This window comes from Musa acuminata, chromosome BXJ1-9, assembly GCF_036884655.1.
Source record: "Musa acuminata AAA Group cultivar baxijiao chromosome BXJ1-9, Cavendish_Baxijiao_AAA, whole genome shotgun sequence".
NCBI classification, from domain to species: domain Eukaryota; kingdom Viridiplantae; phylum Streptophyta; class Magnoliopsida; order Zingiberales; family Musaceae; genus Musa; species Musa acuminata.
The window spans coordinates 44,418,900-44,440,716 of NC_088335.1; the positions used below are offsets into that span (position 1 = coordinate 44,418,900).

Here is a 21,817-nt window from a genome sequence, read left to right on the forward strand (position 1 = left end):
TTGTGGCACCGACTCAATAGATTAATAGAATAGTTATTCTATTCAAAACTGATATGATAATTATTGGGTCAATGGATTCGTCCATGAGCTGTTCGACAAAAGGAACAAATCGCATTGTGCTGTCAACTTAAATTCACGTGTTAGCTCTGTGTTCAATGATTCAGGTTGGACAAATTAATCCAAGTATGTATGCAATCCATGAGATGGAATCACAGCCTGGCGATGTGCTTCGACTGTTCCCGGACTCATCTTTCAACTGTTCTACACAGTAACAATCGAATCCTATTGCACCATCAACTTCTATCTCCTTCTGGTCCAACCCACGCTTTTCAGGGTTCACATTGGCCAAATCAAAGTTTAGAGATATATATATATATATATATAATTCAATGACATGATTGAGGGGTGCTATTCTTTTCTCGTGCTTTGGTTTCCTGTGCTGATGGGTCAAACTTGATCGTCCATCTAACGCGGACTAAAAAGACAAGCTCCTTTTTTGTCTTGAGCATTGATATCTATCGCATGCTCGAAGAACACTTGATGAAACTGAAGACAGCGGCTTTGAAGGATTGTTGATCTCCAAGTAAGGGTGTTAAGAAAATTTATAGATATACCGTACATTATGTAGAGTCTTTTGTGAGTGAGAGAATATATTTCTGTGTGAAAGAGTTGTTCCAGCATCCTCTTCTTCTTATCATATGAGAAGATAATTCTCAGAAGAACATCAGCAGCGTTATTCTCCGTTTTGATTTGATAGTATTTAGATGAGTTGGAGAGAGCAGATTAATTTGATAGTATTTAGATAAGATGATTTGATAGTATTTAGATGATTTGATCTCATGCTAACCTAATTTGTTTAAGCACCATAGTGTTCTTTGATTTATCTTATCTTCCCTTTCGACTTATGTTGACTCGGATAGAATCAACTTATTAAATATTTGAATAAATATTAAATTATTTTGATAAAAGAGATGAATTCTTCGAAGTTCAACCAAATTCACTAGTGTCGATTCTTCTCCCACACTTTTTGTGTAAGTATAAAAATATATAATTATGCTATTATTATACAAAAAAGTTTTAATATCAGAAACTGAAATTAAATAATAATATATCATATTTATAATATATACATTTTGATACTATCCAGAATGTTTTTATCTAATCTATAGGTACATTGACAGATTCAAAAATCAATTTTCAAAAAGTTGATACTACTACAAGTGATAGATTAGGGAATAAGAAAATTATAAATATCTATAATCTCAATGATTGATTGAGTTTTCGTAAGAGTTCTTATCATTTTATAGACAAAAATAAAAAAAAAATCAGGTATGAATAATTAGAAGAGTCCTTTGTGATCTTCCAATCTTATCATAATTATATGTTTCTTTTTATTGATAGATAATAATCATCAAAATCTAATTAAATTTATAAAAACATCTTATATAATTAAATAATACCATATAATTTAATAATGGTAGGATGAATTTCTTCTCCATATCTAACAATACATTATTTTAATGTTGATGTTCATATTTTTTTTTATCTTTCGACTGTTCCACAAGGAAACAAATTCTAATCATTCTATTCAAGCCACGCGTTTCACGTTCGTCGTAGACAAATCGAATCGTATTAATATAATCCATGAAACGAATGGTTCATAGTCTAACGTGGCTGCTGCTCTTCCTTCCTGTGTTCTCTATAAACAGCTCCAACTTCTGAGCTAAATGGCAATCGACACCAACTCTCCATTCTCCACCCTCGGCGTAGTAGAGAAGAGCAGAGATTCGAGATGAAGCTCGCCGTTCCTCTTCTCCTCCTTGCTGTCATCTCTGCTGCCTTGTCCGCGGTCTCGGCCGCGCTGCCGAAGGTCCCCGCCGTCTACGTCTTCGGCGACTCCACCGCCGACGTCGGCAACAACAACTACCTGCCGGGGAAGGATGCCAAGGCGGACTTCCCCCACTACGGCGTCGACTTCCCGCTCCAGACTCCCACCGGACGGTTCAGCAATGGCTACAACACCATTGATTTCTTAGGTGCGTGGTTGACTGGTGTCATGATTTGATTTTTGGGGCAATAATATTTCCTTTTTTCTTAAAAAAATAAGAATAAGTAAGAGATTCATCATTTTTTTTTCACATCTATAATTCTACCAATATTTATGAATTATGCATTAAATCATTATCAATGATTTAAGGGTGACACTATATAATAATAAAGTTATTACTTTGCAACATGAAAAGCTAGTCACCAAAACAACCTCTCCAAATGCAAAGTTTTTGTATATAATTATTTTTTTATATTTAATTTGGGACAACTTTTATAAAAAAAAAAACTCATATTTTGGGTTTTTTTTATAAAGGCACCCCATTTTTTTTTTCAAACAGTACGATTAATTTAAAAAATATTCAAAATACCCATAAATTTTTTTGTCAATTTTTTTCGTCCATTTTTTTTACCAATTTTAAACTATTACAATATTTTTATTTGGTTTGTTTATTATATTTTTAATAATATTTATGATGTTTTATTGAGGTATTTAAAATATTATAAATATTTTTGAAAAATATTATAAATAACATCATATTATGCTTTTTTTATTGTCGTAGTTCATTACGATATTATATTTTTTAGCTTATAGTTTATTTGATTGAGGTTAAGAGTCTATTTTGTTCATTTATAATGTTTTTAAGTAGGTCATGTTTTTATTATGGTGATTAAAACATAATAATAAATTATTTTTTATTTTAATTTAGATGATATTATTCTTAAACTATTATACTTATTTGAATCATAATATGATATATCAAACAATTTTTAATATATTTTGATTATATTTAGCTTATTTTCAAGTAGTTTTTATAGTTCTTTTATTGTGGTGTTCAGAAACACTATCATAGATTAAAAAAAAATAGTTTAGATATTTTTTATATTACAGGTATTATTTGAAAAAGAAAAATAAAATAAGAATATCGATTGAAAAATAACTCAAAATATGAATATTTTCTGAAAAATCGTTATTTAATTCACAATCCAAACTGTTTTTATATACTAATTAAAGCGGCAATAGAACATGACTGATGAATGAATCACGTGAATCACATGGTGATCGGAGCTCCAATAACTCCAAAATGCAAACGACCCAATCCAAGTGAACAGTAATTCCATTAAATCTATTATAATTTGGTGCACAACAATTCGTAGGACTTGAATTAACACCATCATGTAATCTATTAGAATTTGGGGTTTTTATCTTAGCACTTGTGAAGGAAGTGAATCAATTTGTGTTCAATGTGGGCAGCAATTCATATGGGGTTCAAAAGAAGCCCACCGCCGTATCTCGCTGTGGTGAACAAAACCCACCCGCTCATCCTAAGAGGCCTGCGAGGTGTGAGCTTTGCCTCCGGCGGATCCGGAATCCTCGACTCCACTGTGAGCTTTCCTCCTCCTCTTTTTCCCTTCTGCAATGATGGCCTACCCTAACCCTCCGACCATCTTCATCTTCCAGGGCACCACCATAACCATGACAAAGCAGATCCAAGACTTCGCTGCACACGAATCCAACATCGCCTCGCGAGTCACCGTGGCAGTAGCCAAGGGACTGCTGTCCAAGTCCGTCTTCCTCATCAGCTCCGGCGGCAACGACGTCTTCGCCTTCTTCTTCGCCACGGGCGGCAACGCGACCGCCGACCAGACCGAGCAGTTCTACAACGTCATGATCACCAACTACACCACACATCTCAAGGTGAGCTTCCTTCCTCAGCGAGACGATCGATGTTGGCTCTGTTGGCTAGCGTGACGAGCTTGCGCTCTTCTTTCATGGCACAGGCGCTGTACGATCTGGGAGCGAGGAAGTTCGCGCTCATCAACGTGCCGCCGGTCGGGTGCTGCCCCATTTCGCGAGTCAGGCATCCCTTGGGAGCGTGCCTCGATGGATTGAACACCTTGACCAAGGGCTTCAACGACAGAGTCAGCGTCCTCGTGAAGAGTCTTAGCTCGGAGATGGAAGGGATGAAGTACACGATCGGGAACTCGTACAACGTCGTCATGAGCATAGTTTCTGACCCCGCAGGAGTCGGTAAGCTCGGATGGACATCACATGTGACGAAGAGATGGATGGGAATTGGCTAAAACGTGTACTGAGTGTTGCTGCTGTTGCTGCAGGTTACAAGGACGTGAGCAGTGCTTGCTGTGGGTTGGGGAAACTGGGGGCAGAGGTCATGTGCTCGCCCAACACCACCTTCTGCACCAACCGCAACGAGCTCCTGTTCTGGGATAGGATTCACCCGACACATGCGACGTCGGAGAAGGCGGGTTTCGCGTTGTACGGTGGGGCATTGGAGTACGCCAGTCCTATCAATCTGAAGCAGCTGGTGGAGAGTTGAAGAAGGGAATGGCGTTGGTGTTGTTAGCAGAAGCTAGATGATGTAAGAGGGAGGAATAAATGCTTGCACTTCGTGCTGAGCACGATGAGATTGTGGTTTATGAATAAGTAGTGATTCGAATGGAGGCATCCTTTCATTTGCAGATTGATCCACTCGCAGGTTGGCATCGACTCGGTTTCCAATCTAATTACAACCTCATATATGACAAGTACATCATTATTGGGACGAAAGAGAGGCATACGGGTCACTCGAAGGCCCATTGGTTCTCCCTCCGAACCTCTTCCTCTTCTTCGGGGGTGAAGTCATTCTTGATGTTGAAGGTTTTACGGATCTCCTCCGGCGTCTTCCCCTTGATCATGTCGGCCACAGTTTGGCACGTCAAATCCAGCAGCCCTTTTATGTTAAGGTAATTTGCAGCCTGAAAACACCACCAAATCATAGAAACAAAAAAGGAAACATAATAAGCTTGATATGTATGCCAAAGCAAGCAGTTGCATAGCATTGGAACCTGAACACTGTCTGTTCAGGTAGGTAACACAAGGTAGAGCATGATCAAGGAAAATAGATAATCTTCCCTCAATCTATTCTGAGCAATACCAAAATTATATAGCATGGGGGATCTGTTTCCAATTAATCTTAAGCAAGTAGTCCATCCGAGGTTTCAAGCTTCAATCCCATGCACAACTCAATATCCAGCACACAATTTCCTATGGTCAGAGAACTTGTTCTATGTTTCTACTCAGAAAAGAGTTAGTTTTAGCCCAAACAAAGGACATCTGTCCACTGGATGGTTTAGTCCGTCCGAGAGAAACTGGGAATGGAACAAGGCTGGAGATCACCAAGAGGCTACCAGTTGAACCAAAGCGGAGAGAGAGGCAGGACAACAAACAAACATTTAAGATAAAAAAACTGGCCAGAACCAAAATTAATAACGAGCAGATCTATGTTTCGATCATGGAGTTCCCTTGCTGACTGGGTTTTAGGTTAGGATGAGAGGAAGGGCCAATACCAATGGAATTTGATTTGATTAATGAAATTGGAAGAGAATTGTCCTATCAGAGCTTAATTGCAGGATAACACCATGTAGCCAATCCAAATAGGAAGGACATTTTGGTTACTTCTACTTGGTGGTGGTGGTGTTATTCTATAAAGCATAACCAATCCTGTTGCACACTTTTTCATTGAGATGAGCAAAACTCACACCATAAATTATAAAACCAGAAGATGTGCAAATATGACAATCATCCTTCCAAGATTATATGACTAATATGCTGTTCTCATAAACTATCTTATTAATTCAACAGACAAGAATGAAAAGGACTTAAACAAAAAACGTTACTAGAATAATCAGCTGATATTCCATGTTTTGGCAGCATATCCAATCAGTTTCTGATATAGCATAAATGAATATAAGGTTAAGTCATGCTACATTTTGCAGTTAATGGGTCATAATATTAAGCCTGTTTGGCTACTATGTCTTCTATTCAAATTAATACTTGTTTTCCTATTTAAGTAGGATTTTAACAATTCTTAGGTCCTAGGGTTGCGTAACCTAGTCAAAAGCCTATGTCTGAGTTAAGAGTCCTAGTTCATGTATGACATGTTTATTAGCAACCCCATTTGAAGTCAAAGACTATCACAGACATAATAGCAACAAAGTTAAGAGGAAAGTAGGTGCTTCATTGTTGGGAAAAAAAAAGGTCAAATGGCATATGACATTGAAAGAGCCAAAGTCTGTCTTTTTATAGACCATTTTAGCCTAACTCTTAGTTACAAATAACAATTGTTAATGTCTTACCACAATTACCTACTATTTCCTGCATAGCTATGAATTGTTTGAATCACTCTTTTAATGCTTCAATAGTTTTAGTTTTACTATGTCAATCCACATCTGGATTACCGTGCCAACTTCCTGAGTTTTGTTTTAGTGAATATCAGAACTCGTAACACAAAGCTAATTGATGGTTAGGTTCTATGTTTTGCTTTTAGGAGGCTGAGTAGATAACACATGTGACCAGTACCATTTGTATTATTTGTTTCTACAATTGAGCCTAGGAACACCACTCCAAGCAATTATTATATAGAGGAAGGTATGCGGACTATGAGAGGGGATGGTCCAGATGATTTAAAAAACAGAAGAAATACCTGCAATAACAAAGAATGTCTTTAACCCAAAACAATTAAGAATCACCCTATGATTTAATTATTCTCACTTCAGCAGTTTCTTGTTTATAAAAGACACCCAAATATCAATTAAAAGCCACCTCTCAACTTCTTATAAAATGAAGACGTAAGATTACATTAATCTAAGAATGTATTTTACCAGAAACCCTTATTATTTTGAAAAATAAATACAAGACCGGAGACCTCTAAAATGCCCAACACTGTTTAACCATAGTCTAATAATTCACTAATTACAGATATAACCAAGAAATAATAAAATGCAAACTAAAGACTAATGAGTTGAAGCTTAACCTTAAAAAAAGCCTCCTATTGGTTGGTGCTAGTAAAATTACTTGACTCAATTTAACTGTTCTTCACATCCTAAAGTGCTTAAATTTTCCACTCAAGTTGTAGATGCCAGTTGCCAATAACAGCCAATCATCAACTCGCATGTAACTGCTGATCTACCGTCAGCCATCATCAATAAGTGGTTGGCAATCAATATCAGTGGTCCAACACTTGCAGCAATTTGCCACTGGCCAATGATCATCAAAATATAATCTACAAATGTCAGCAATCATCAACTGACATACCATCAATGGATAGAGATTAATGGTGACCATCTTCCAAAAACTAGAAAGCAATCTACAATATCACATTATATCAGTGATTGGCAGTCACCAACTGATGATACATAAGATGATCTCCAATTATCAACCAACTGCCTCACTAGCAATCATAGAGTGGTTATAGTATCCATCAATCTATTTATTGATTAACAACCAACAACCAGAGAGCAATCTTAGATTTTACATCAGTAATTACCAATCACCAACTGATGATCTATAATATTGTAACCAATCATCAACCAGAAACCTTAGTGATCATAGTTTACCAACCACCAGTCTCGCTGTATCCCTTTGAAACAGAAGGTCAATGGACTACAGATGATCATCTACCAATCAGCAACCAACCAACAGTATAATGGTGGCCTATGCACATTGGTGGTCTAGTTAAAGCTGACTGAGACCGATGATATGATATATTGAAATAGGTAATCCACTGACAATCTAAAACAGTGGCCTGTCAACCAACAATATATTGGTTTTATCAACTAACAGGATACTGATATTCAGCTATCATGATAAATGGCATGTCAACCTTTCGGTGACCTACCAGTGACAGCCAGGCCAATTGATGACAAACAATTGATGATCAAGCTGCACTCAATGACCAATACACTGGACATTTGCCTACCAACTAGCAATAGGTCAACCATCCCAAGGTCGATTCCTGCCAACAATCCAGTGACAGCCAATCATCTATAAGCTTCAATATTGATTGCTGAAGCACAGTAAGCATACATCAAAGAGATAAACAGCATGTCTAGAAGGAACAAAAAAACCTTCCAAATTGATGATCATTAGGTTTTTCACTAAAACCTCACAAGTATGTCATGTTGTAATCACAAGCGTTCATGCCCAAAAATTCTAAACTTGGTCCAATTTCCAAGACCCTATAAATAACCTAGGTTTATCAGGCATTTGCTTCAGAAGATTAACTCAGTTGATTCAAATGCCTTACAAGCAAACCTAAAACAATGGAAACCACAGATTGTGCAATATCTTACACAACCAAACAAAAGTCATGCTAATGTTTACTCAGCAATATCTTATCACCTTATAAAAAACAAAGATTCCCAATATAAAGATAGGCAAAAGTCGAAGCAAGTTGACACAAGAATAAACTATGAATAAAAAACAGTGCTCCTGTGATTGGTTATGCATGGAATCTAGGATGGTTCTCCATCCCAAGTAGACTAAACATTACAAAGATTTGCCAAAAGAAAATGCAAGCTATTCTGCAGTGTGTCTCCTTCATGTAGGTGTGAGTTCCAATATTGGCTTTATACTCCTCATAAACTAAGATTTATCTAGGGCATCTCTGTAGAAAAAGAAATATAGTGAATATTTCTAGAATGGCGAAAAAAAGGAAACATGAGGCCAAAAAAAACAACTAGGAAGCTACTAAGCAGGCTCATCATCACCAAACGCCAATGAAAACACACCAAAGATGACGATACCGTATTGTTATATAGTGAATATGTATGAGCTTGTTAATTACCTTATTTTGCAAACATCCATCAGATATCTTACAAAGCTATACCTAGCAAAATTATCCTCTATCTATTCATCATCAACAAATACATCACATTTACCACCTAAACGTGTAAATGCAGAACCAAACTAGATTTATCACCAAAAAGATAACAATATAAGACGATGAGAGAAGAGGAAGCATTCAGATATCTCACCAGGATGAGATCGAAGAGGGTGGCCTGATCGACCTTGACGAACTCGGCGTCCCAGGACTTGATCTCCTCGTCGGTGGGCTTGGAGCCATCATCGGAGGACTTGGAGGCAGCGGCGGCGGATGCCTCGACATGCTTCCTGCAATACTCGATAACCTTAGCGAGGATCGCGGAGGTGACGTTAGGGAGCGGGATGCCGTTTTCGGCGCAGTCGTCCTCGATCATGTGCTTGATAGTCTGCGACTCCATGGCCACCGCCTCGTCGACCTCGAACACCTCGCCGTCGGAGCTCTTGAGCATGATCGTCTTCGCCATGGCCACCACAGCCGGGATCGAACTGAGAGTGGAAACGGCTCGGGAGGGAACCGAGATAAGAGGAAGCCCTAGAAGTCAAGATCAAGACCTACCCCTGCCCGATCTGGCCGACGATTCCGCAATGATGGGAAACAAACCTACTGGAAAACGCGTTTCACAACTTGGCTAAACCAACAATTTTTTTTTGAAGAAAAAATAAAATGACAAAAACGGAATTCAAAATTTTTATCAGTCAAATGATATTTTTTTATAAAAAAAATATTTTATCGTTAAAAATGCTTTAATATTTGCCTTTTTAATTATCAATGTGTTTCTTAAATTTTAAATCTGAATTTTATTCTTTTACTCTAATAGAAGATTTTTTTGAAAAAAATAAATGAACCCAATAAATAATAGATGATACACTCTTTAAAATAAACTAGATAATTATATACATTATTATTCTCTTTATAAATTTATAATACCTAATCGATTATAGTAGTTAGTATAAGGTAGTATACCCTATCTCTTCTCGCACCCCTCTTTCTCGTTATCCTTATATCATTTTTATCTTTTTTTTATCTTTGATCGTATCAATATATTCTTATCGATTTTTTATCTTTAATCGTATCAATATATTCTCATCGAAATATATTTTTAAACTTAGGTATCTATCTTATTATCAAGTGTTTTATAATATTTAATATTATATTAGTGCTAAGTCTATCCTTTCATCATTGTTTAAAAAAGATTCTAAATAATTGAATAATTACAGTTTGTTACTATTGTAAAAAAAATAAATGATCAAATTGAACAGCTCATATAGCTCTCATGTCGAGTGATTACTATCACTTTTTAGCTTGGAATCACAGTGTAAAATCACATCAATGTCAGTAAACTTTTGTACAATGCATTACAAACTGTGGCACAAGTAACAGTAAGCTTGGGGGTGCATGTACCAGTTCTTAAAAGCATTAAAGGAACCAAGGACATCAGATTACTCCTTCCACCCAGAGATTCTGATTCCTTGGTCAAACAGTCTTCTCTTTGATGCCATCCATTCTGCTGCCAAAGTTTGGTGTGGAGGCATCCAAAGGAGTAAAATGGTAAAGAATTAGTCACATCAGCTAGATAATAATTCCCTCTTGAGCATCCCTCCTCAGATTAATTCAGTCCTTGCACTCATTCTTGTGTTCAGTATGGCATTAGCTGAGAAGAAAAGATGGGGCCAATCCATTTAAAGTTGGAAATAGTGATTTGAGATTCCCTTTCTTGCAAGTTGAAGTAACCATTCATGATGTATTAGAATAGAGTTATAACTTGTTGGTGATTCATCACTTGGTCCTCATCTTGCAGCATGAGGCAACTTTAACTTCCTTATTTGATTGGTTGACAATTCTACAACTTGGAATGATCATCTAAATATGAATAATAGCTTTTGATCTCTATGAGAAATATCATTGATATGACAATTATTCACTAACAATCAAAATTTAACATATGGAGCTTAAACAATGATGTGTAAATTAAGTATGTCATATCATCACATAAGAATAAATAATGATATGAGAGCGTCGAAGAAATCACGATGAATAAATACCCTTGGCTTAAGTTTTATAAGACTTGTCTAAATGTGGATTTAAATACCAAATCCTTTTTCATATATGGAAGAACTCCCCTTCAGTCAATTCACATATCCGAGTGGGTATTTCACACTTGGATTCTTTTTCGAAGACGGAAGAACATGCCTTGAACCAATCCATCTAGTGACTCGATCTTCCTAATTGGACCTCCATCATACTTCATTTAAGTACGGAAATGTGATAGGGTTTGAACAAGAAGATCTGTTTAGGTCATCTTTGTCACGTCAAATTGACTAACACTATTTGTATGATGTGCTCATAAATGCTTTGGGGCTCGTTCATTTACCTTTCTTTAGCTTTGCTCGATTCTTTACTAATCCCTTTTGCCGAAGGGCTCTTTTGGATTTCTTGAGCATAGACCTTAGTTGCTCTTACCTCTTGAGTGACTACTTCTCGTTCCCAATACAATTTAGTACTATACGCATGGTTCTTTTGGCACGTAGCATTCAGAAGTATCTTCCTTCGATCTGCACCTTTAATTTGTAGGAATACTTCCACCTCCATACTGAATATGTTCAGGGAGGATACCAACTTTCTCTTTAGCATGTTCGACAAGACCTTTGAGAGCTTTATTCTTTTGACTCCTTTTGAGGTGGCTTCTTCTTCGGCTGTATCATACCACTGCATCCACTCCAACAGCTCACGGTAGCCAAACATGATGGATTATTAATATATAGGATGGTCTTATTAATAACTTTAATGATGTGATATAAATCATCATGGTCGATAATAGTGTGCCTAACATTAAATACTTACCGAGCAGGTCCATTCGGTGACCCCTCAGCTGTCCTGAGGGATATCTATGATGTGACTCGAAAGGATTTTGGTTACTTCATTTCCTGTGCATGTATCTACACACACAATGCAGCCATGAAATGCTAGATTCTGCACCCACGTATCGAGACACGTATTGAGACAAGTCTTTGCTTCGGAATATAACATATTTTAGCATTCTGTCGTATGTGACAATCGGTTGTCATAGTATACTCGACATGGTATCCCTAAATTAACGTATCGCATCGAGCCAACTTAACACCATGAGCCTGAGCCTGTTGGTCGCCTGACGTCATCCCTCTGCACCCACTCCATTCGAGGTTGTACGAGGCGATGTAACTATGCATCGGGCCACACAGTAGGTGGACAACAGCATCGAACGAGACTAAATCGAGCAGATTGGATGGTTCCTACACCCAACGCATGGGCTGACCACCTACAATATTAGCGGGCATTAAACACCTGGGTATGATGACGATTGAGGATCATTAATATTGTTATGTATGATCGTATGTAAAAACAGATATAAAAGCATCCTTAGGAATAGTGCTGGGTCGGTCCTCATATATATACTATAATTCTCTTATCTTTAACTCTTGTTAACTTAAATATTTGATCTGTGTGCACATAGTCAACAGACATCTAAAAAAGTAATCTTCTAACTTTATTGATACGTAGGAGAATGAAACCTAAGACATACGCTCCTTCAACCATATTGATAATCTTGTGCATTCGGGATGGACCCGTGTTGATACCTCGGCGACAGCATAAAGTTGCAAAACACTACGTATCTTAATCCAAGAGGGAGGCTGAAGAAGCTGTCTCAAAAATCAGGTTCAGCGTATTCCACTCACCCATCCAATCTGAGCTGCTGCACCATAGGAAGTACCTAATCTGTCACCTCAAACAAGTGAGGCCCATGCATACTGTGCATGGAGAATCCTAAACGCCATCCAAGCACAAAGAGGTCATGGCAGATGAAAGAAATGGTGGTCTGCTCGAATCAGGATTGGCTACTTCAATGACAGGGAGAGGACAGCAAGATTCTTTATATATATATACAAGCTGACTGTGAATTAACGGAACCAGTCACAATGATTCACCTAAAAGCAATTATCTGCTTTATGGAGGGTTTTTCAAGCCATCATAATGCTTGTTGGCTGGCACTCTCTTTACCAACTTGATGTCTTGGTTTCATGTGGCCATGCTATGACAATTGTATTGTCATATTTGTCTCGTCTCACAGTCTGTCTGTGGACCTGGAATCAAGGTAAAGATTGGAAGCACATGAATGAATGCCTGTGTGCTGACAAGTGATCTTCATGAGTGCCGAGTAGGGACTACCAATAATACATATGTGGCTGTAATGAGAAAAATGCAACCTCGTTTCTCGGGGTCAATCATCCTTTACTTCCCAGACTTGCCACCGATAAGAGAGGAAGAACAGTATAATAAGTTCACGCGCTTAGCACACCTGTCATGCACTATCGACCTCTCCTCTTTTTCCTTGCACCTTCTTATGATATCTATTTCTAGTAAAAGAGAAAAGAAGTGGAGTGAGTACGGTGATGTCGAGAGAAATAAAATGAGACAGCTTCTTTTAAGTAGCATCAAATTTACAAGAGTTCTTGTTGCTCTCCAAAGAGCAGACAGATAGATATACAAGCATAAGCACTGTATACAATATAAAGAGATACCCTAAGTATACATACATACATACATACATACATACATACATACATACATACATACATACATACATATATATATGTATGTATGTATAGAGAGAGAGAGAGAGAGGCGTTCTACGTATATGTACTACTATCACAGTAGATATATCTGTACATAGAAGTGTATATCGGCTGTAAAGAGAACTCCCTGTTCTTCTCTCCCTTAAAATGGAGCTGTTAGGGTTCTTTGGAGGGTGTGCTTTGCAGGCACGAAGAGGTGATCCTGCGCGGCTTTCTTTAGCTGCGCAAAGAACGACGACTTAAGCCTTTTGATCTCATCAAAGGGGAGAAGAAGGGACTGTTAAAGTGCTACTGAACTCGGAATTACCTCCTCAAACTGTCGCTTCAGCGTCCTGTTCTCGTTCACTAAGTGATCCACCTCCTGCTCCAGCTCAGTTGTGTAAGCCTTTCCCATGAAGCACAGTGAAGAGAGTGAGAACTCATAATCACCGGAGGGAAAAAGTTAGAGAGAGAGAGAGAGAGAGAGAGAGAGAGAGGAGCCGATGCCTGTTTCCTGGCTCTCGACCGAGCTGCCGACTCACGGTTCTTGATCATCCGCTTCTTCCTTCGGTCGACGTCGCTCCGATCGCCGGATTCTTCGTTCAACTCATGCTCCATCTGGTGCTTCTTGCTGCAGCAAGCTACGACGCCGTCACCGACGCCATCCGAGAAGACACTGGAGGCGGAGGAGGAGGAGAGACCATTGCTGCCACCGCCGAGGTTGGAGTTGAGACCAAGAGCGGGAGAAGGAGGAGGACTGCGGTTACTGGTCGCCTTGAAGTGCTCGGTTAGGAAGTCTTGGAGAATGATGCTTTTAAAGGAGGTGGTGGTCGACGAGCTGACACCGCACAGGCGCTCGAGGTGGTTTGGTGGAAGGGAAGGAATGGAAGGCATGTCTTGCTGCAGAGAACTCAAGCTTATGTCCTTCCACACCTCCTCCATGATCCTGGTGTTCTTGGAGAGCATGGAGGAGTAGGGAGTCATGGAGGAGGAGAGGAAGAGGAGATGATGACCTCCCCTAGCCAGAATATGGGATCTGAATGACTGAGTCGTTTTGTGCTTTAAGGGGAACTGTGGAGGAGGGAATGGAATTCTTTTTAGTGCTTAAAAGTCATGTATACTAACTATGCCAAATCGGAATCCATATCTAATATTTAGATTTTGTGTCACATAGATCAGTTCTTTGACTTCCCCAGATAGATTCAACTTTGTGGGTAGGCCAACTTATCTTCCTATTGGCCAAGACAGCTGGCGGAGCTATGGAGTCTGGTGGAGACGGAAAGCATGGCAGCCATGGTTCTGCTCTCAGTCTCAAAATTGATGATTTGTGTGTCAGCCTTCACTTCGGTTGCCTGTTTCATCACTGCACATACTTTCATTTTGTATCTTAATCAACTGTATCCATGAGCGCAGCTATCGAATATCAACCCGGTTAAGACTTTGGTTACTGGATTATTGGTTGTCAGCTGGAGTGAGATCCATCATGTAGTAGCTCACCGGGTGGTGCGTGCTGCTGTCCTTCACCTTTCTTTCAGTAGCGTCTTCGACAAAGCATTTGCCCGCAGAGACACTCCGACACCCAACCGAAAGATGGTGTCAGCTGCTGCTGCTACTGCTACGAAGGACGTATAAAGATAGAGATAGAGAGATAGATGGAGAGAGAGAAAGGAAGGAAGAAAGAAATGACAGTCGTACGCTATTATCCGCTGTGGATGCACATTCTCCCGTCCCAAAAGCTCGCATGACGGTGGAAAGAGATGGACGCCAAATTGCGGGGGCCACAAAAGGCAAAGGCAAAAAGCACGATTCATGTCACGCTCGCCCTTAATCTCACACCACACGACGACGCTCCACGTCTTGTCGTCGTGAACTCCATCGCTACCTTTGTCGGGACGTCGGCGAGGACTCTTCCGAACAACAAATCATGTTTGTCGGGTCACAAACCCGATATGAATCCGAATCCATTTTTAAAATTATATTAAAATAGAAAAATTACCTGCCCACTTTAGTCATAATCCTTTCTTCTTTTAACCTATATCTAAGAAAAATGGATAGCAATCGTTATGAAAAAGGGGAAGCAACGATAGTAGTTTTGGACAGAAAAACAAGAGAAGAAAAAAAAAAGAAAAATATAAGAATAACATAGAAATTGTTCTCAATCATTTAAACAGTATTCTCATCTTAAGTTAAATAGATGCTTGCTATGATCACTTTGAGAAATTTTAGATATTGTGTACAATGATATAATTCTTTTATTCCAGTTATTCTCTTGTAATTATTGGTTGAGTTTTGAGCAATGATTCGTTAATTATGACATAAAAAACAGAAAGAACATGCAATGCATTCAAGTAATTCGATTAAGAGGAACATAGTGCATTAATATTAATATTCAAGTTCCAATATTCACATGGCTCGATTGAATCATGGTCCTGAAAAGATCAAGTTCCCATATGAATTGGAGTTCCCAATTCTTGGGCAAATCTTAATCTTCCTCATGGTTGAACATTTGCTTTCTCCACCCAATCTTGTGTACCAGTACAACAATTTGTACTTAAAAAGGAGGAGGAGAAAACCAAAACATATATAATTATTGATTGTACCTTTTACTGTATTAATTATAGAAATAATTGTGTTAACGTAGATTTTGATTATCGAGATATCAAATCACGAAGCTAACTTTGGTTCTTATCTAAGCATGTCACCAATGTGGTGTTGGAGATGAGTAGTTCAACAGAGATCATTTGTGTGTGTTTTATAAAAGCATATTTTCATCGTAAATACTAATTATATGACGTCAATTATACGTATATAAAAGCTATATATTTAATTATATTTAAAATATTTATTTATAATTATATTTTCTTCTGGCTCGTCTCGTACTACTTATTATAATCATTTCATCTTTTCTAATTATCACATCTTCCGAACATATTCTTTCTTCTTTTATTTATAAAAAAAAAAATTAAAATTAAAAGTCTCTAAAAAAATTAAGGGTACTTTACCTCTTAATTTTCCTTCAATTCTTAAATCAGTTCAACCTATTAATACAAATCGATTTAAATTAATATTATAATTAAAAAAGCTATTACTAGTGTCAATACCAATATCATTGCTATTGCCAATATCAATACTATAATCATTTTCATTACCATTAGCATTATCATTATTAATATCAGTAGCTACCGATTGATTGCTGATCATCTTTACCACCCAATCTCATCGATAAGTATCACTTAATCTGTTCAGCAAAACATGGAGTCGTTTACACGAGACAATATACTGTCTTCAAACACAGACAAAGAACACACATGTCGATTACTATGCACTTGTGCACATCCATCTCATGTATCATAAATGAAGGATACAGGCATGCTTAAAAACCTTCATGCCCATGTACGTAGTTGAGATGATATAAGCTTCATCTCATCCCCTGGCAGAATGGCGGGCAAACCCTAGCAACCACATTCAGCAAGCCTCAGCCAACCCTAACTCTCCATCAATCGCATGCATCACGAGAGCTGCTTCTACTTGAACTGCAGGCGGCTGGAGAAGGTCTGGCCAAAACCCCAGTTGGAAGGGACGATGTCAGGGAAGACCAACGTCTGGCCGTCGCTGGTTGTCACCTTGAAGGAGATGGACTGTCCATTGAGGTAGGCGGTGGACTGCCAGTTGGCTCCCCAGTTCCTCGACATCGGCTGCCACCCCGTATTGGATCCCTTGATGGACATGGACTGGATCGATCCGGCTGCTGCGACGTTGGTGACGAGCACCAGCTCGAAGTAGTCCCGCCCGTTGATGGTGAACCTCACCCCTCCATGCTTCTTGCATGGAACCCTGCGTGGCAAGGAGACATGGTTGGTCCAGGTCGAGCATGCTCATGGATTCGTGAGAGAAGTAAGAGGGGAGAACCACCTCTGGAACAACACCGGGACGATCCCGCCGCGGTAGATGCCGATCTTCTCCCACGCCGGCTGGGCCATGTCGAAGTGCTGGCGAGGGGTGTTGCACCACCCGCCGCTGTCGTTGGGGAGCGCGTTGTTGGGGGGGCAGAAGTTGGTGGCGGTGACGGTCACCGACACGCCCCTGACGCACCACCGCGGATCCGTCTTGAAGTCGCAGACGATCTTGTAGCATTGCCCGCACGCCGCGCCGTCGTTGAACAGCGCCGTGCTCAGGGCGGCGGTCCTGGTGCCGTACCCCGCCGAGTACAGGTCGCCGTAGCCACAAGCTCCACCTGCACACCAAACAATCCACTGAGACCTCGAAATCACATGGCCGCAGCAAGATCCGTCCTCTTAATTACCCATTGTTCCCGACGCATCACTGCCACCGTAAAACGTGGCGGAGCCCTTCGTCCACCCTGATCGTGCAAGGCCTTCGATCGTGGTGAACGAGCAGCAGCTCAGGATTAGCAGAGCGAAGAGGCCAAAGTTGACGCCCATCTCCATCCACCTCGAAGTGAACACTTCCTGTTAAAGGGATGGATGCTAACATCATTTAGAGGCTGTCTATATAGGAGGAGAAGGCAAATGGCATGTGACTGCTGCAGCCACATCCATGACTTGCGGGCGTCCATTAGTCATCTTCCTGTCATCGACTACAGATCGCATCAGTCCCATGCTATCTTTCTCAATGGGCTGTCATTTGTTTATGTGGGCAATCAATTAGGTTTCATGTGATCTCTTTGGCTGCTAAGATTCATCAGAAAGGTGGAGTTGTTAAGTGAGAGGCATCACATGGTCACATGCTCCAACCTGAGAGCAAGCACATGGTTTATGACCTCTGTGTTGGTTGGCATGGATTCTCTCCAAATATATATTCGCTTCGGATTAGGTTTTTGATCTGCCTGCCACTTGCAGAACAGAGGTAGGTGAAGAGAAACAAAGAAGAAGTGAGCTTAGCACCTGAAGAAGGAAAGGGAAAAGGATAAACTGTTAGACAGTAGAAAGATTAATGGCTGATCTGAACATGTCTAGCTATGATACTGCATGATAATGGCACAGTGGAGATCAGTATAGTTAACTCCTATGTTTGCCAATGGATTGTCTTATTGTAGTGTCTATTTCTTGGAGAACTACTTGTCGGTGCCGAGATCTGAGATATATGAGCTGGAGAGAAGGTGAAAGATTCACTGGACACTGAACTTGAGAGATGTCAGGAATAAGAGGGAGGATCAGAAACTTTTCTCGCTCCCTTTGGCCTTTACTCCCCGACACGAGCTTCATAAATTTCAGATCACTTTTCACAAGAGGAGAAGCTCGTGGACAAGAGAAGCTTTTCACATGAATGATTGAACATGCCAATTAAAGAGAGAGAGAGAGAGAGAGAGAGAGAGAGAGAGAGAGAGAGAGAGAGGTTGGATTGTGTTTTGGTTACACACTGAATTGGTGTTTGCGGAGACACTTCCTGTGAACCAAAGTCATTTTTTGGGGGGTCGTACCAACTTGATCTTGTCGGTGATTGACTTGTATACCTTCGTAGATTTGGAGATGCATGTCGTCGTACGTATGGAAGGACTGTGATGGTAATGCAACGCACAGCTTTGAGGCGTAGGACGAGTAATAGTTTTTCGAATGAGAGAGGAATAGAGATAAGGAGATAAGAAAATAACAATGATAAATTAATACAAAATAAGAAAATTCAAATTGTTGCACATCCATACATCTCAATAGAATAATTATACTACAAGACATAATTAATGGTCTCACACCACTCGTACATAATGTGAGAACAAAATTAATATATTAAATATTTTTTTAGACTTCTCATGTAATTCGATTTATTGAATTATTTTTAATGATTTTTTTAGCATTAAAGAATAAGAATAAGAAGAAAAATAAGGAAATAAGAAAATCATGATAATATCAAATCAAATAATAACTTTGACTTGATTTTTAAAATAAAATTTCTCTATATTCTTAATCGATATAATTTCATTCTCGTAAGGATGAACACTTAAAATCTTCTATTAATATCTCTCATCTTTAATGATCAAATATGATTTCTTTTATTTTCTTCTTTTTGTCGAGTAGATATTGACATGAGACAACTTATTACATATGTAAAAAATTCCTAAAGCAATCAAATATATTTAAATAAAAATATATTAATTTAGTTCTGTGTCACTTTGGTAATCTATTTTGTCTTTATTCACCTCATAAGTATGTTATGATACAAACACTTAAAAAATAAATAATTATATAATTTAGTGAGCCAGAAAGAGTAAGATAAGTCTTCGTGAAATTATTAAATTATTTTTTGATAATCTAAATGACTTATAGGAAAGGATGATTATCAAAATTTCTTAATTATAAATTGATTATCGTTAGACTAATAATACAAAATTTACTACGTATAGTCCACTATGGGTAACACATTTGGTGCAAAACCATTAGCAACCATAAGCCATAGTATTCCACTTATTTGAAGTCGCCTATAATAACCTTTCTTCATTGTGTTAAGCAATTAATTTCAACATGGACTTAGTCTTGGCTTGATTATACCAATGTGTAATAGTAGCATGTAGATCAATCACATAGATGGAATTGGAAATTTTATACACATAGATGTAATAGTACCATGTAGAAGTTGATATAACTAAACTATACTCATCTTGTATGTGTTCTAGGGAAGTGCTCCAAGTTTGTGTAGTTGACTAGTTCTGAATTATAAGTCAACGTGCAATCCCATGTGATCACCATAGCTTTTGCATCTGCAGGTGCTTTCCAAGCAAGGCAGACTATTTCTCAGATTAGAGAGAGAGAGAGAGAGAGATGGCACTGAGTTTGACCCAATTGTGATGAGCTTTCTTTCCAAAGAGGAGAACATGTCCAGTACTGTTCCGTGTCAAAAGTCAGAAGGAACCAAGAAAACTAATGTCTACAAAGGAACTCAAACAGGAGGAGTTCGAGCGGTTTGTGCTCATACCGGTAAGTGCTGGTCGTCGATGTCGGCGCCCACTTGAGCTATTAAATGTTAGATCTCAGTCAACCACGAAGAACACCTACGCCAGACAGCAGCTTCATTCCGCCAACTCCGGGCGGAATGAACTCAGAAGATACACCAACTCCGGGCCAATCTGAACTGATGCTGACACAACACCAATCTCCTTCCCCACCAACTGCAATCAGTAGCTGTAATGAGTAGATTTAGTATCCTATCGAAAGCGAGAGAAGATATGAATACGTTCTTTAAGGTCTAGTTAGGTCTAACACTATTAATTTGGACTTTAGAGTGCATTTGAGATCCAACTCAACATAGACTCAACATAGTTAATGAGTTAATTATTCTATCAGATCGAATCATATTATTCGATCCATGAATGAGACTTGAGAGCAAGTCATAATACAAAGTTATCGTTAGGTTATACTTCACGTGTACTATGCTATACTTTAATTTTGTATTATGTCACATTAAATTCTTAATTGGAGAATATTATAATACTCTGATATAGTCGGAAGTGAGGGATGATTGGAATGAAACTCGGACTTAGCAAATCAATTATCCGATAAAATCGAATAAGGTGTTTGCATGCAGGTCTAATTCTGTGATGGAAGGTGAAGTGAGTCAGTGAAATATTGTCTCACTGCTCAAAATAAGGGAAGATGATTCAGATGGAGAAGAACATATTGTTGTGTGGATTCAAAATGCATCAGTGAACAGCCAACAAAGTTCAAAATGCTGCCACAAACGGTGTAAGGCAAAGATGAAGAGAAGTGCTTACGTTAGTGTATTTTTTTGAGATAAAAGCCCTACATTTGTAAGCTCAAAGTATGGTGTCAAGCCTTCTTCATGTCATTCTGCAGGAGAACACTTCTCTCTGAAGGGATTTCTTTATGTCATTCGTCTTCTCTTTACATCTTAACTATAATGAGAGTTCGAATCCTCAATCCATGGAAACAGATCGAAAACATACCATCCAACTAATCATTTAGATGTAAGAAAATTGGGTTGATATAAAAGATTATGTATGATTATTATTAATTTGAGCTTAAATATTGCTAAGTCGGTGATTTAAACTCATCAAATTAATTAATTGATTATCTCATTTGGCTAAGTTAGATCATACAAATGACACTTATACTAGACATTTGGGAGTTAGATTTTGGACCAATGATTTAAACTCGTCAAATTAATTAGTTAATTGTATCGTAATATCCGACATCAGATATGCAATCTATCAATAATATAGAATCTAATCTACTTATTGTCTTTCAAAATCACAAGTTATTCTCTTGTATATTTTTAGAATCATGATAGTCTCATTTATACAAGTCAATTGCTACTTTATGTTCTAGAATAGCTTTATAACACCAAAAAGGTTGCCTTCTTATCTGAAACATTTATGGAACACTAAATGACCAACTCAAGCTTTTCATGATCTTTTAGAATCTGAATTAAGGCATAGAAAATAATGATGGTCGAATTGGCCTCCAATCGGCTTTCTTATCCTTATCCAGATAGGAGATATCTCTCTCCTGTGTCTTATTATATAGAGCAAGTGGAGAAATGTGGTTT

At 38.6% G+C, this 21,817-nt stretch overlaps 4 protein-coding genes across 4 annotated transcripts; 1 reads left to right on the forward strand and 3 right to left on the reverse strand.

Annotated features, from left to right (window-relative positions):
• The first annotated feature begins 1,711 nt into the window (after positions 1-1,711).
• LOC103998819 (GDSL esterase/lipase At5g55050-like) lies at positions 1,712-4,527 on the forward strand. The gene is made up of 5 exons (XM_009420409.3): positions 1,712-2,036; positions 3,302-3,432; positions 3,509-3,745; positions 3,829-4,078; positions 4,165-4,527. The coding sequence occupies exons 1-5, from the start codon at positions 1,793-1,795 to the stop codon at positions 4,383-4,385; spliced, it is 1,083 nt and encodes a 360-aa protein (XP_009418684.2). The 5' UTR covers positions 1,712-1,792; the 3' UTR covers positions 4,386-4,527.
• Positions 4,497-9,282, reverse strand: LOC103998820 (SKP1-like protein 1). Its single transcript, XM_009420410.3, has 2 exons — positions 8,863-9,282; positions 4,497-4,803 (listed from the first exon to the last, which is right to left on the reverse strand). Exons 1-2 carry the CDS (start codon positions 9,172-9,174, stop codon positions 4,630-4,632), a joined length of 486 nt encoding a protein of 161 aa, XP_009418685.2. The 5' UTR covers positions 9,175-9,282; the 3' UTR covers positions 4,497-4,629.
• Positions 9,283-13,169: 3,887 nt separating this feature from the next.
• Positions 13,170-14,394, reverse strand: LOC135594376 (protein FD-like). The gene is made up of 3 exons (XM_065084759.1): positions 13,808-14,394; positions 13,629-13,706; positions 13,170-13,541 (listed from the first exon to the last, which is right to left on the reverse strand). Exons 1-3 carry the CDS (start codon positions 14,282-14,284, stop codon positions 13,464-13,466), a joined length of 633 nt encoding a protein of 210 aa, XP_064940831.1. The 5' UTR covers positions 14,285-14,394; the 3' UTR covers positions 13,170-13,463.
• Positions 14,395-16,611: 2,217 nt separating this feature from the next.
• LOC135594377 (expansin-A11-like) lies at positions 16,612-17,795 on the reverse strand. Its single transcript, XM_065084760.1, has 3 exons — positions 17,604-17,795; positions 17,213-17,534; positions 16,612-17,134 (listed from the first exon to the last, which is right to left on the reverse strand). The coding sequence occupies exons 1-3, from the start codon at positions 17,746-17,748 to the stop codon at positions 16,825-16,827; spliced, it is 777 nt and encodes a 258-aa protein (XP_064940832.1). The 5' UTR covers positions 17,749-17,795; the 3' UTR covers positions 16,612-16,824.
• Positions 17,796-21,817: the final 4,022 nt, after the last annotated feature.

Excerpts from the sequence above, each read along its gene's own strand:
- LOC135594376 (XM_065084759.1), bottom strand. The coding sequence starts at position 14,284 with ATGACTCCCTACTCCTCCATGCTCTCCAAGAACACCAGGATCATGGAG. Across the intron at positions 13,707-13,807 it reads GGTCGAGAGCCAGGAAACAG|GCTTACACAACTGAGCTGGA; the intron begins GCATCGGCTCCT and ends TTCATGGGAAAG. Across the intron at positions 13,542-13,628 it reads TGAAGCGACAGTTTGAGGAG|CTAAAGAAAGCCGCGCAGGA; the intron begins GTAATTCCGAGT and ends TTCTTTGCGCAG.
- LOC103998820 (XM_009420410.3), bottom strand. The coding sequence starts at position 9,174 with ATGGCGAAGACGATCATGCTCAAGAGCTCCGACGGCGAGGTGTTCGAG. Across the intron at positions 4,804-8,862 it reads CCCTCTTCGATCTCATCCTG|GCTGCAAATTACCTTAACAT; the intron begins GTGAGATATCTG and ends TGGTGTTTTCAG.
- LOC103998819 (XM_009420409.3), top strand. The coding sequence starts at position 1,793 with ATGAAGCTCGCCGTTCCTCTTCTCCTCCTTGCTGTCATCTCTGCTGCC. Across the intron at positions 3,433-3,508 it reads CCGGAATCCTCGACTCCACT|GGCACCACCATAACCATGAC; the intron begins GTGAGCTTTCCT and ends TTCATCTTCCAG. Across the intron at positions 4,079-4,164 it reads TTCTGACCCCGCAGGAGTCG|GTTACAAGGACGTGAGCAGT; the intron begins GTAAGCTCGGAT and ends CTGTTGCTGCAG.
- LOC135594377 (XM_065084760.1), bottom strand. The coding sequence starts at position 17,748 with ATGGAGATGGGCGTCAACTTTGGCCTCTTCGCTCTGCTAATCCTGAGC. Across the intron at positions 17,535-17,603 it reads TGATGCGTCGGGAACAATGG|GTGGAGCTTGTGGCTACGGC; the intron begins GTAATTAAGAGG and ends TTTGGTGTGCAG. Across the intron at positions 17,135-17,212 it reads GTCCCGGTGTTGTTCCAGAG|GGTTCCATGCAAGAAGCATG; the intron begins GTGGTTCTCCCC and ends CTTGCCACGCAG.